This window comes from Nerophis lumbriciformis, linkage group LG33 (assembly GCF_033978685.3).
Source record: "Nerophis lumbriciformis linkage group LG33, RoL_Nlum_v2.1, whole genome shotgun sequence".
NCBI lineage: Eukaryota > Metazoa > Chordata > Actinopteri > Syngnathiformes > Syngnathidae > Nerophis > Nerophis lumbriciformis.
This window is the reverse complement of record NC_084580.2, coordinates 4,133,819-4,148,303: the sequence shown is the minus strand read 5'-3', so window position 1 is coordinate 4,148,303 and position 14,485 is coordinate 4,133,819. Positions and strand designations below refer to the sequence as shown.

At 40.0% G+C, this 14,485-nt stretch overlaps 1 protein-coding gene across 2 annotated transcripts in view; it reads right to left on the bottom strand.

The window, feature by feature from the left end:
• cltcl1 (clathrin, heavy chain-like 1) overlaps positions 1–14,485 on the bottom strand; it is a 72,021-nt gene that overhangs the window by 10,295 nt on the left and 47,241 nt on the right. For both annotated transcript variants that reach the window (XM_061928881.1, XM_061928880.1), the window contains 19 exons: positions 13,470–13,670; positions 13,220–13,372; positions 12,957–13,079; positions 12,053–12,190; positions 11,820–11,984; positions 11,531–11,711; positions 11,275–11,438; positions 11,064–11,189; positions 9,429–9,571; positions 8,444–8,678; positions 7,751–7,873; positions 7,267–7,412; positions 6,991–7,174; positions 6,086–6,278; positions 5,856–6,013; positions 2,489–2,653; positions 2,112–2,387; positions 1,600–1,749; positions 1,389–1,520 (listed from right to left, as the gene is read on the bottom strand). In XM_061928881.1, coding sequence (XP_061784865.1) covers positions 1,389–1,520; positions 1,600–1,749; positions 2,112–2,387; positions 2,489–2,653; positions 5,856–6,013; positions 6,086–6,278; positions 6,991–7,174; positions 7,267–7,412; positions 7,751–7,873; positions 8,444–8,678; positions 9,429–9,571; positions 11,064–11,189; positions 11,275–11,438; positions 11,531–11,711; positions 11,820–11,984; positions 12,053–12,190; positions 12,957–13,079; positions 13,220–13,372; positions 13,470–13,670 — 3,156 coding nt within the window. The remainder of the gene's footprint in view (positions 1–1,388; positions 1,521–1,599; positions 1,750–2,111; positions 2,388–2,488; positions 2,654–5,855; positions 6,014–6,085; positions 6,279–6,990; positions 7,175–7,266; positions 7,413–7,750; positions 7,874–8,443; positions 8,679–9,428; positions 9,572–11,063; positions 11,190–11,274; positions 11,439–11,530; positions 11,712–11,819; positions 11,985–12,052; positions 12,191–12,956; positions 13,080–13,219; positions 13,373–13,469; positions 13,671–14,485) is intronic.

The following is a 14,485-nucleotide window of genomic DNA, read 5'->3' as shown; positions in this document are numbered from 1 at the left end:
ACTCACTGTAGACTTCATGAGAGGCAACAAACATAATAAAACACAATTTACTATCCAATGTCTGCTGTCTTTAGGATGCCGACTGTTAGGATGTTCATATATTCCCATTGACATGAAGAATGTATCATAATCCTCGTGAAGAAAGGTGGTGGGGGTGCCAGATTGGGACCAAGCGTCTTTCGTGTCGTTCTGGCCATTTTTTAATCCTAAATGGCAGTCAAAGTGTCCCAATTTGTCGGAATACCTACTGAAGATTTCTTTTGTCCAGGTGAGATGCATGATTTATGATCTACAATTAACTAACAGGGAGCAAGGAAGTGAGGAAGCAGCAGACCACTTGATGATGTAAACCTAGGCACACACTATAGTGAACACGACGCTGCTATACTTTGTGTGCGTTAGCGCTTATAGTAACAATATCACTAATACTTGGTTAATATTCAAATCACGAAATGTAAATGGAGAATTGTTGGCGGTTTTTGAATGTTTTTTATTGGATTTTATGGGCAAAATAGAAGAGCTCCAATTGGCTCTGCTAAGAGCGGACTTTCATTTACGTTTATTTAATATTTAGAATGCATTAAACATCATCGCTATTTTTTCTTTCTGTCACGGATGAAACTTCATAAACAATATATAGATTCGCCGGCCACAACATTAAAGGGGACCAATTATGTTTTTTTAATAAAAACACATCCTTTGGATAAGCTTTGCTTTTTAATTTTGGGACACAGTCACTTTTTTTACCCCGTTTTTTGAGTCTGTCTGCAAGGCAGACTGTGATTGAAACCACGCCCACGCCTGCCCTCTCTTCGATCAATACAGAGCCGCATAAAAAAGCCAGCAATCATTTCACTGCATGTCGCACGTTGATGATATTGTGCCCATGCCACGATTAGATGAAATACTTTATCCTATGGTCCATGTTGACAAAACAGTCCCGGATAAAATGTTGTGGACAAATCGACACGGAAGTATTTATCTTATAGACATCAGAGCAGGCAGAGAGTATGGGCCTGGTAGAGAGCACCTACTAAAATAAATCCCACATTTGTACACCCATCAATCTGTGACATCACAAACGGCGCATTGTTAAAAAAAAAAAGACTGTAAAACGCAGCATTCAAAGGCATCCTAAATTGTGTGCAACCTTAAATGGGCCCAAATGTATGAACTTCATCATTTGATGCTTTGGCATTATTTAACACGAGAATCTAACATTGTAACATTTGTAGTCAGGAAATGGAAAAATCATCATAAGTCACCTTTAGGCGTACACTGCACATGCCTCAGTAACGTTTTATGTTAAGGTTGTATTGACACTGTGATCACAATGTGGTATTTAACGGTATCAAAACTCTTGTCCCCCTAGTATTACAAAAGATTACCTTGGTGAAAAAGTTGACAGCTCGATTGTGATCCAGCCGTGGAGACAGAATGATCAGCAGGTCGTTAAGCAGGAGAGGTTTGTAGTCCAAGTAGAAGGAAAGAGATTTATAGTACAGCTCGACATTAGCCACCTAAATAGACATAGCAGTCAAGGTAAACAAAACAGGTCGACAAAAGACAAGAAAAAGAAGGCAGACACTGCAAATTTACCTTTGCGATGATGTCTTTGAAAAGGCCTTCTTTCCACGCGTCAGTCGGATGAGACATCATGGTGATGGCGGCATTGTCGAACTCCTCATATTTGTCGTAAAGAAAAACCAGCTCGGCCCATAAGTGAGATTGTTCAGCTGCACGTAGGACCTAGTAAGTAGAGAGATGTAAAATATAATTACCATATTGAGCATATTGAATACACAGTAGGCTGAGGCAATCTATACTGAAGCTATAACAAAAAGTCTGCCTCGACCAAGTAAGTGTCAAATGTAGTACGTGTTTATTATTGTTCTGGTAGCAGTTTTAGTGTAAAACAGCAGTGCATCTTACTGAGAGGTGTTTCTAATATTCTGACCTGCTCATGTACAGTACATGTACAGTAATTAGGGACATTTTAGAAACTGCTCTCAATATGATGCAGGGCTGTGCATAACCACTGCAGAAAACTGATACAATGATAAACACGTACATTTAGTATACAGCATTCTTGGGTGTGGCGGTGTTCCCACCTTCGGAATGTTGACTCTGGACCAAAAGAGCTCCAAGTGCTCTCTCATTTTTTGTGGTTTGAATTTGGAGTAGAGGATGGCGAGCTCAGTGAACATGCCCATGTGAGCACGCTCCAGGCCCAACGCCGCCTCCAGCAGACCGATGAGCTCCTCAAAGTAGCCGCGGTCTTGATAGTAAATGATCAGGTCTTCCAGTTCGTCAGCGTGGATCACAATGTGGAGGCCGCATATTTGCGCCAGACGGAATTCCTCGCCGTCCACGCAAGCAAAACAAACCTGGAGGTGGGAGTGCGGAAAGATGGTGTGTCATACAGGATATAATGAGAATGGCAGCACCTTGAAGAACAGCTGCTTGTTTTTTTTTTACTTCCAGTTACCTCCTTCCATGTGCGTGTGCTGTTGGCTTTCCTGGCACTGTCCACGGCAGCCTGGTACTCTCCCAGGCGCACAAGTGTGGATGCCAGACGAGCAAAGTTTGACACGTTGTTGTACAAAAGCTTAGCGGCATCATACATTCCCTCCTCGTAACATCTATCGCCAACCTGCAGAGGGAGAGTGTACAGTCATTGAGTGAATGTAAAGTGTATCCGGAAAACATTCACAATGCTTCACTTATTCCACATTTTTTTATGTTACAGCCTTATTCCAAAATTAAATAAAGTCATGTTTGTCCTTTAAATTCTACATACAATACCTCATAATGACAATGTGATTATTTTTTTCAAAATAGCAAATATATTAGGATAAAAACCCCCAAAAAAATCACATATACATAAGTATTCACAGGTATTGCTCAATACTTTGCTGATACACCTTTGACAGCAATTACAGCCTCAAGTGTTTTTGAATACGATGCCACAAGCTTGGCACACCTATCTTTGACAGTTTCGCCCATTCCTCTTTGCAGCACCTCTCAATCTCCATCAGGTTGTATGAGAAGCAATGGTTTTCATCCAGGATGTCTCTGTACATTGATGCATTCATCTTTCCCTCTATCGTGACTATTTTCCCAGTTCCTGCCACTGAAAAACATCCCCACAGCATGATGCTGCCACCACTATGCTTCACTGTAAAAATGGTATTGGCCTGGGGATGAGTGGTGCCTGGTTTCCTCCAAACATGACGCCTGACATTCACACCAAAGAGTTCAAGCTTTGGCTCATCAGACCAGAAATTTTTGTTTTTCATGGTCTGAGAGAACTTCAGGTGCAATTTGGCAAACGTTTTACTGTAGAATGGCTTCCGTCTGGCCACGGTACCATACCTGATTGGTAGATTGCTGTAGAGATGGTTGCCCTCTTGTAAGATTCTGCTCTCTCCACTAGAGGGTTCTTGGTCACCTCTCTGACTATACTTAGATGAATGCAGCAATGTACAGAGATGTCCTTGACGAAAACCAACACTTCCTATCCAACCTAAAGAAGCTTGAGAAGTTCTGCAATGATGAATGGGCCGAACTGCCCAAAGATAAGTGTGCCAAGCTTGTGGCATCTTAGTAAAAAAAAATTGAGGCTGTAATTACTGCCAAAGGTGTGAACACTTATGAACGTACATGTGATTTTTTATTTTTTTACTTTTAATTAATTGGCAAAAATTTTAAAAAATACAACTTTTATGTCATTTTTGTCATTAGAATTTTGAGAACAAAAATGTATTTATTCCATTTTTGAATAAGGCTGTATGTAACATAAAATGTTTAAAAAAAAAAAAAGTGAAGCGCTGTGATTACTCTCTGGATGCACTGTACATCATTAATCTAATACAGGGGTTTTCAGAGTGCATCTCTCCTCAGTGAAGAGAATACCATTTGATTTGATTTAGATTTTGTATTAAGGATCCCCATTAGCTGGTTGCCACAACAACCCACTAGTCTTACTGGGGTCCACAAACTCAATACAATTACAAGTAAAAGCATATAATTATAACTACACAATACAGATAAAAATAAAAGCATCAAAAGAAAACAAGCAAACGATTTACAGTCACAGAATAATAATTACCATATAAATATAACTACACTATATAAAACCAAACAAAATCATCAACAAGCAAACTAATTTAAAGACTCAGATAAAATATTACTTTCTTTTTAAAAACCTGTTTACTTTCAATGTCGGTGAGAATTTGAGCAAAGCATTCTTCCTGGGACGAGGGAGTACAAAATGCCCCTCACTAGACGCCCTGGTATTATGATTATGTATAGTGCTACTGTGAACTATTTGGGCCATGAGAAAAGCAGGAGTTTTACTACCGGTTACTGATTTGAACAATATTAGAGTATTAGCTGACAACCTGTTCTGCACTGTTAGCCAGGAAAGAGAAGCATGCATTTGGTTAACATTGGTTCTTAGTGAACAACCCAGAACCAGCCTTGCTGCCCTATTCTGGACAATCTGGAGCTTACTGATCCCACCACTTGCAGCAGACGCCCAGACCGTAGAACAATAGTCAAGATGACACAAGACTAAACTCTTAACAATCTGACAAAGAAGAGGTGGATCAACAAAAGCAGCACATTTCCTGGAAATACCTACAGCCCTTCCCATCTTTGTAACTATATTACTGATATGATTTGACCAGGATAGAGTGCAGTCCAGCATCACTCCAAGGAGCTTGCCACTTCTGACCTGTTGAACTGTTGAAAACCTAGCCTCAGATGCAACTTTGGGTCACAAGATAACCCTTGCCTAGTCCCCAATACAATACTTTTTGTTTTTGAGATGTTAAGGACAAGTCTGTTACATACTGTCCAGTCATGCACAGCTTTTAGTTCCTCACTCAATACTACATTAAATACACTGCATGATGGTGCAGCATGATATAAGGTTGCATCATAAGCATAAAGAACCAATTTGGCTTGCCCGGTAGCCCAAGGTAAATCATTGGTGTATGTAGAAAAAAGTAAAGGTCCCAGACAACTTCCCTGTGGAACACCACAATCCAAACTTCTGCTATTAGACAAGCTGCCATTAAGATACACCTGTTGTGATCTTGAGGACAAATAACTCTGTACCCACTTTAAAGCCAAAGTATTAAAACAATAACATTTAAGTTTCTCAATTAAAAGAGAGTGGTCAATCACGTCAAATGCAGCACTAAAATCTAACAGCACAGCTCCAACCAACATATAATTATCTATAGCATTAAGCCAATCGTCGGTCATTTGTATAAGAGCAGTGGACGTAGAGTGGCCCGTTCTATATGCATGTTGAGAATCAGTTGCTAGCCCATTTGATTGAAAGTAAGCTTGAATTTGTGCATAAACACATTTCTCCAGTATTTTACATATACCAGATAGGATGCTTATTGGTCTAGAATTGCCCTCATTGAAAGCCAATTTGGTATCCTTATATAGAGGAGTAACCTTTGCCACCTTCCATATCTTTGGACACAGGCCCACTTGTAAACATCTATTAAAAATATGACAAACAGGCCCAGATATGACACCAGCAGTCATTTTCAGTAACTTACTATCCAGGTTGTCTATACCAGCTACTTTGTTGTCCGGAAGAGAGTGTACTTTGCTGGCCCTCTCAAAAAAAAAGGTTTCTGTAGCATATATATAGTTGAGTTTTTGCTCACGCAATGCTCACTTTACTCAACTCACTGTAGGTACTATAAAACCATTCATTTTGCCTTTGACATAACTTTAAGTAACGAAGCAGTTTTGAAAAATAATTATTTTCTTTGTAATTCTCAAGCTGCTAGCTGAAAATCCCTACCCTAGTATATTGTTAATCTTACCTGCTGGATGTGAGCATTGTTGGGCCCGCTGACAAACTCTTCCAGCTCAGCCAGACGATTTGTTTTAGCCAAAGCAAAGAGCAGCTCTGTCTCCACGTAGGATTCCCGTGCTTTCTTACGAGCCATCTGCAGGAATTTGACCAAATCTTCCCAGTTATCTGCAAGACAGCACCTCAAATATAAATACCAGTGTGATTAAAAACTGAAGAGAAGCCCCAAAAAAGGCTTACCGTTCTTGCTGGCAGCATTAACAACCTCCATGTAGGCTGAAGGGTCCACTGCTTTAATGTATGAGTCAATGGCCTCTTTAACCAGATTTCTTTGCAGCTGGGCCCGAGCTAATTGGCTCCACACTGCAGCTTCATTGCAGCGCTCTGCAAACTCATAGGCTCGATCCAGGTTGCTTATGTGTTCTATTAAAACCTAAACGAGAGCAGGTAATAGTAAATATTTAGGTTACATTTTCAATAGCATTAGTATCACATAATTTACACCGGAAGTGGCCCGCACAATTAATGCTGCATTCCGGAGATTTGGGAGAATGACATTTTCCCACCAAGGAAAAAAATAATTAAAACACCAATTCTGAACTCCCACCTGTTGTAAGATGAAAACCCATATATATCTGTATGTATTAATTATACTAGATATGTAGATGTTGCTACTGAACATTTAGTTGTTTGGTGAAATGCAAAAGAAGTGCTGGTAAATGAAGCCAAAAGTTATATCGACTTGTTTCCGTTATATTCACAACACAGTTCTAAAGACATTCATTGCGTTTGTCACTTTTTTTGTCTACTTTCTACCAAAACGCTTAAAGGTTGCACCTAAAAAGCTTTAAGTGGGCCATTTTCTGTATCCGGGCAGCAGTCTGGAATGCAGGCTTTAGTGTATTTGGCATCGTTGTGAGAAGACAGATGGTTAAACTAATTTGCAGTAAAGGCCACCACAATAAAGCTGGGCTGAAACAAGGGGTCAAAATGCTACCTTTATTATATTTGGCACCAATGTTACCTTTTGTATTGTATGAGCAGGTGCTGTGACATGCTATGATATTAGTACAATGTTTTGTTTCAATCAGAGATGCACAATAAAGGTTTTCAAAGAGAATTTTATCAAAACAAACTCCAAATACCTGTATGGCTGACGTGTTCACGTCAAACTTCTTGAAAATGGCAAATGCCTCCTCAAAGAGTTCATTGCTGATAGCAATATTAGCAATGTCGGGGGCATCGTAGTTGTCAAGTTTATTGACGTACTCCATCACGCGAGTGCGGTCCGCCTTGATGGCGGTCAAAATTAGAAGGTTTTGAAGGTTTCTGGAGAATGAATCCCACGACGAAAAAGGATTATTGAAGAAATTCTACATTTTGGGTAAATTATTAAAATGTGGAAGTAAAGTCGTTTGAACCTATGTTCACTGAAAACAGAGCTATCAAGCACAATCTTCTCCAGCAGTTCAATCAGCTCGTTGGGCAGGTCGGCAGTCATGAATGCCTTGACTGTGACCGATACCTCCTCTGGGTCTTGGGTCTCTGACAAAGCAGTTTGTACCACCTGAAAGAGACAAAAGCAATGAACAAACTAGTGTATATAATTAAGTGTGATTAATGAAAAACCATTGAAGCAAAATGGTAAATTTATTTTTATAGCACTTTGCTATACCCGGAATAATATGCAAAGCACTTTGCATTATACATCACATTCACCCATTGACACACACATTCACACACTGATGGCAAAGCTGCAATGCAAGGCGCTAACCACGACCCATCAGGATCAGCTAGGGATTCAGTGTCTTGCTTGGGGACACCTTGACATGAGCTGGAACCGGTAACCCTCCGGCTGTAAGATGGCCATTCTACCCACTAAGCAATGCCGCCATGCAGACTGACCTGATCGATGAGTTGCCTCTTGTAGGGGTTGTTTTCTTCTAACACATTAGCCCAAAGTTCGGGGTCTCTCCGCCGTACCAAATAACGAGCCTCACTCTTGAATAACGAGTTCTCGTTGCACACCTAGAAAAACAAAAGCGTCTAGATGTATAAACAATAAAGCACAATGTTTTATCTTTCTAATTTACAGTATCTCACAAAAGTATTAAAAGCAATATTATTCCAAAATATCTTCTTAAAAGACAATACTTAAGAAAAGAAACTTGGATATTAGTGTAGTCAGTGTACAGCTTGTAAAGCAGTATAAGTTTACGATCCACTGAAAAAAACAACACAGCCATGAATGCCTAAATAACAGGCAACACCAGTGGGTACCCAGATAATTGCTTTGTGTCTACAGTGGGGCTGCATGAGTGCAGCTCGCACTGCGGAGCTGAACTTTATTGGCGGACACATGAATTCCAACATGCATTGTGGCACTGTGAAGCAGAGCATGATCCTCTCCCTTGGGAAACTGGGCCACATGGCAGTTTTCCAACATGGTAACGATTAAAAACATACCTCCAAGATGGCAAGGGTCTTGCTAAAGAGGTACTGTAAATACGGTAAATGGTTGCTAAAATGTGAGGGGTGAACTCAATGTTGTGAAATACTGTAAAGTATATGGACTGCAGTGTTACTCCAAGTTCTTACCTTGATGAGGTCCATGTCACAATGGCCTCTTTCATAAGCCACACAGGCCAGGTGAGGGTCCCTCTTTTCGCAGTAGCGTCCAACCACGGCGCTGTCGTAGAACGGGTTTTCTTTCAGAAAGCGTTCAGGCGTGTTGTTGCTGTCGATGTAAATCTTGGCCAGAGCATTGTGGGTGGCCGGTTCCTCGCAGCCCTCATGTATTCGTGACTCTAACCATGGCAATAGAAGTTTTAACCTGTATAGCAAATAAAAATATAATCCATGATCTTGTTGGTTTGAGTTTTTATTATTTAATTTTTCAGTAATAAAATTCAGTTACGCCCCTAGAATAAACACATTTTATTGAGAATATTTGTCACCGCGTTAGCATGAAACTATAGCGTCAACTAGTTATGATGTTATAGAGGGGCTGGGGAGAATTACTTCTGAGGGAGGAGTTGAGAGGCGGTGTTATGTCAAAATGAGCTGCTTTGTCAAAAAGAGCTATCCAACGCTATTGAGACACTCTAACACAGGCATGGTTTGTAATAAAGACATTACGAAATCAGTTTGTGTGTGTTAATTATAAGGTCAAGACTGAGTCACTAACGGGTGTCAACTTTGTTTAGGCACTCTATGTGCAAGGTTAGGCTGTATGTTAACGAAACAAAACTTTTAGCCAACATTTTCGTTGAAAACAGGAAGCTGCGAGAATTTAAAGCGTTGTTAATTTACCGGTATATATGATATACTTATAACACTTTTTTTTAAACACATCTTTTGAACAGTGGTACGTACGAAAACTCATGACCACTGCACAATAATTTGCTTAGTCACCAACATGTCATAACACAAGTTAAGGTGTCAATGCTTTCTTCAAATAGCATGGATTGGTTCTAGCATCTTAAATGCAAAAACTCACGATGGCTCCCACATCACTAAGTTTGTCCGTATGTAACACTCAGTGTGAAAAGATTGCAACCCTAAATTAAAGGCAGCTTCTTACCTGTTTCTCTTCTCCACTTCCCCCACAAGCTCATCAGTGGAAAACTGCCCTCTGACCACCATTATCAAGTTCTTAATGACATCCTCTGCACAGTCCACATCCAGCAGGCCTCCTATTACTACTGGCAATCGACTGGGATTAACCTGAAAAAGGTTTTTGGAAAGTTTTAATCTTGGTTTATATGGTAAATGGTAAATAGATTAGACTTGTATAGCGCTTTTCTACCTTCAAGGTACTCAAAGCGCTTTGACACTCTTTCCACATTCACCCATTCATACACACATTCACACACTGATGGCATGAGCTGCCATGCAAGGCCCTAACCACGACCCATCAGGAGCAAGGGTGAAGTGTCTTTCCCAAAGACACAACAGACGTGCCTCGTGATGGCGGAAGCTTGGATCGAATCTGGAACCCTCAAGTTGCAGGCATGGTCGCTCTACCACCCGAGCCACGCAAAACCTACATGAAAGGCAGAAAACTCCTCTACTACTGAAATAATTGACTGATAATTTAACCTATGATGATTATAATTTACATTTAACATACTTCTTTGTGGTCTAGATACCATGTATTGGATATTCTTTGGTGTTATTTGTTCTTACATTTTGCTCCAAAGTCACATTTACAACCCCTGTATTGAGTCTGTCTGCAAACGGTTCGTGTATGGAAGCTTTTCTAAATTGCAAATGAAACCCTACCCTCTTTAAAAGTATTGGAATTTAACTTTTCAAAATGTAATAAATAAATAATGATAAATGGGTTGTACTTGTATAGCGCTTTTCTACCTTCAAGGTACTCAAAGCGCTTTGACACTACTTCCACATTTACCCATTCACACACACATTCACACACTGATGGAGGGAGCTGCCATGCAAGGCGCTAACCAGCACCCATCAGGAGCAAGGGTGAAGTGTCTTGCTCAGGACAAAATGTACACTGTTAAATGTATATCTTGAAGACAAATATCTCCACTACTTTTTTTCAGTCACTGTCAAAAATAAACATATAAACAATATATACATTTGCCATGCACAACATTAAGTACACTTGCAGAAAGGATGGGCCAGGCAGGGAGCATGAACTAGAAATGCCCACTTTAGTACATTTGTCAAAAAAGACAAAACACAGTGTTCAGAGGCATTCAAATCCGCGTGCAATGATTCAACGCTTTAGCATTGTTTATCACGAGTATCCAACATTGTAACAACATAAGTCAGATAAGAGGCAAATCATCATAGGTCCCCTTTACCTAGAAAGCATCGTTGTAGACAACCAAAGGGACATTGTACGGTTATTTCTGCTACTGGAAACGTACCAAAAATTCCAGAAAATGATTTGCTCAAAAAACATTTTGACGTTAAATCTACGAGGAAAAAACTTCAATATTTTATGTTTTTAGTCTAATTGTATAAATCCTCAACCAGTCTAGGGTTTACCTGTTGAAGTGTGTACCCCCTCTTCTGTTAGCTGGGATAAGCTCCAACTTAGCTGTGATGCTAATAAGGATAAACTTTATAGAAAGTGGATAAATGATGTATAAATAATTTAAGACAAGAGGGATTGATTACATATAAAAATATTTTGGTGATCACAAACAGTCAAAAAATTGTGAAATAGTCGACTGTCACTTACTTTCTGTACGTAGATTTCAATGTATTTTTGCAGACTGTTGCGATAGAGGTAGAGCACCAAGTCGTGGACAAAGTCAAAGCGGTCACACACAATAATAAGAGGAAGCTGGTCTGTCAGCTTGGCTTCCTAATAAGGGGGGGCACATTGTGTTGGTTAGAGTATGAAACATTTGTCATTTAATGAGAATGGGAAATAATGAGAAACGTTTTACCTTGAGGAAATTCTTAACCCTCTCTGGGTCATAACAGTTGCTCTCTCTGCAGATTCTCTCTACTTCTTTGATTTGTCCTGTCTTGCAGGCTGACTGGATGTACTTGAAGTGAACGTCGGGTTCTTGGCTGAAATTCACAATCGAGCCAAGGAAGTAAAACAAGCCTTAAATAGAAACAGAACAGAGGGTGGAATGACATACGTCAGCTCTGGCAATTAGCACAGATTCCCACACACAATATGAACTGTGAACCTACCCTCATAACTCTTGAAGGACTCAAAGAGCTCCATGAGGGCCTGAGTCCCCAACTGCTCGTGATACTTGGACGCCACTTGCACACAAAGCTGCAGGTTCTGCCGAATGTTGGCCGATAGCATGGCTCTCAAACACTCCAAGGAGTCGTCCACCGACAGAGAGCCAAAGAAGTTCACCAGCCACTGTCGTTAAAATCAGTGGGAAACAAGGTGAAAGGTAAATCCTGTAGGTTTCACCCAGCATCTAAAAAAGTGTCCATGAATGAAAAACTATCTTTCTCTTGGGAGTACCTCAGGGTTGAGAAGATGCGTGTGCACCACAGCTCGTTTGATATCATAAAGGTCAGTGTAGTGTTCCAGAGCTCTCTGCAGAAGGCCAGCTTTTTCGCACAGCTGAGCAACGTGGCCATGGTCGTAGTGTGTGAACATCTGGTTCCCCAAGATAGCATCTGCTACCTAAAATGTTTTTGCATGGTTAAAGCAAATGATGGATAAGGCTATCATAGCGGAGTTAGGATGTTAACCTGCGGCGCATGTATAAGGTTCATCTCAAGCAGGCGTGTCTGTAAGTGGCCTTCAGCTGGGCGGTTGTTCTTTAGAGCATCCAACAGGAAAGATGTGCATAGCTGGATCTGGTTGCCTTCCATGAAAACATCTACAATCTACAAGCAACAGTAAACAAAAAACAGAGGGAACAGTTAGTTACCTCATTTGAGATTCTCTCACTGAAAAGGTTTTGTGAATTTGTACAATTTTAAGAGTAGCACACTGCCCACGTTAGTCCTGCTTACATTGGCGGCAATTCACATTTTAAACTGACTGCTAAACTAAAAATATTGCGAACACCAAATATATTGGTGCTCTCATTAGTGCCTGTATTTGTGCCATAAACACAAATACAAACCCACTGACACATATAGCAATAACAACTTTCCTAAGATGATTTGCACAAGCAGCAAAGGTAGGTAATTTCTGCATCAGAGTCGTAACCATAGCCTGTGCAGAACCTAGTAAAGCACAACTGTGTGTACTTACACACATCAACCCGCAATCAGTCCAAGCATCTTGTGTGTGACAGTGACCATTACTTTTAACACAACAAGGCAGGAAGTGAATATCGGGTGTTAAACTTCCAAGTCTTGAAACCGACACGGATTCCTAAGTAAGTCCACCGGCTTGAAATGTGGCTAGGGGGCTTGCTTTGCACAATAAATCTATTAACTGAAAGAATCTGGAGCTAAGCAAAGAGATGGTGTGGCTTGAAAAAGGAGGAGAGGGTTACCGACTCAGTGAATTCTTGGCATTGCTGGCACATCTGGAATAACAACAGACGGAAGCTCCCACATTGGCTACTTTGTGTTTGAGGGTATGTGCAGATGTGTTTCAAACACAGAGCCAAGGAGTATTTGTATGAGATGACAAGTTTACCTGGTTGATGTTGGCCAGCGGTTCTTCGTCCTGGACCAGCATCTGGGCAAATTGCAGTCCCTGGTCCGGATTGACGCGCATCACATTCCTCAGCAAAAACACCCAATCAGGGGTGTAACCAACCTACGGAAGTGTAGAGGACTTTCAAGTAAAACATGAAAAATGCAGATATGCTGACAGGATTCAAAAGTAATTACACTGAATTACTGGATCCTATGTACTTACAGTAATACACAATAGGTGTATGCATTGGTTGAGGTTACCTTTTTGGCATACAGGACTATCTTCTGGAATTGGCCTGTCTCAGCAAAGCACTGAATGACCTTGTTGGGGACGTTAGCTCTGAGGTACACACTAAGCGCAAGGGTTGGGTCACATGCTTTTACTAGATCTCCTAACTCTTCTGAGCACTCCAGCTGCAACACATAATTAGCAAAAACATTTAGATGACTTATAAATATGTAATGATGTGCTCATGGAAAGATAAGGACCCTTCTGTATGTCCAGTCTTACCTTGTCCTCCTTTAACCACTTCTCCAGGAGTTGCTTGCGGCCCTGCTGCAGGACAGGCCTGCACAGCTCCAATGACTCAAATGTGTTGAGCTGACCCTGGTCCAACAATATACCAAAGTACTGCAACAGTGGAGAAGCCTGACCTGGTTGGGCTGGCACACTCTGGAATTTACGAATGGTCTCTGCTGTCCGCAAAACACCCTGAGAAAAATGGAATCAAATGGGTGTTTTGTGAAAAGAAAAAACACCAGGAAGAAAACAATACATAATAAATCAATCAAACACACACCACAAAAATGCTAACTGAAAACCAAACACAAGCATAGTATATACAATGGCACATCTAAGGTCCTACACAATATTTAAAAAATATCTAACTTTTTGTTGTTTCTGTTGCAGTGTCAAACTGTCGTCATTATACAAGTTGTATTGAGTGCACAGGCAAAGTTGAATTATGTAACATTTTCAACCACCATTAAGATGTAAAAATAAATTAACATTTGATGAAAGTAGGGATTTAACAATATGAAAATGTAATATCCCAGTTCACAGTTATTATTATCATGGTATTATTAAATGTGCTGAAAAAGTACTTAAGGGACATCGAGCTGCACCTATCGATCATTTTAGTAGTCAAGTAATCTATCGATGAATGTGTTCCATTAATCCAGAAATCGAATAAAGCACATCATATAGCCTTAATGCGATTTTTAGAAATATAGTTGAAAATAAAATTACAAGCAAAAGGTATGCAGTATAACATTGAAATTGCATATTTACATGGGAGCATCACTAAATATTACTTATATTAAAAATGAACAACTTCAAAATAGTAAAAATAAAACAGTTTCGCCAGATGAACAACGTAATAAAAAATAAAAAAATAAAAAAAAGACTATAATAAAAGTATTATAAGTTGAGTGACAATCTTTTTAACATATAAACATTTGAAAAAGGTTAATAATCGGAGGAGTTGTGTTTAATTTTGCACAAACAACTTGATAGCATTAGCATAC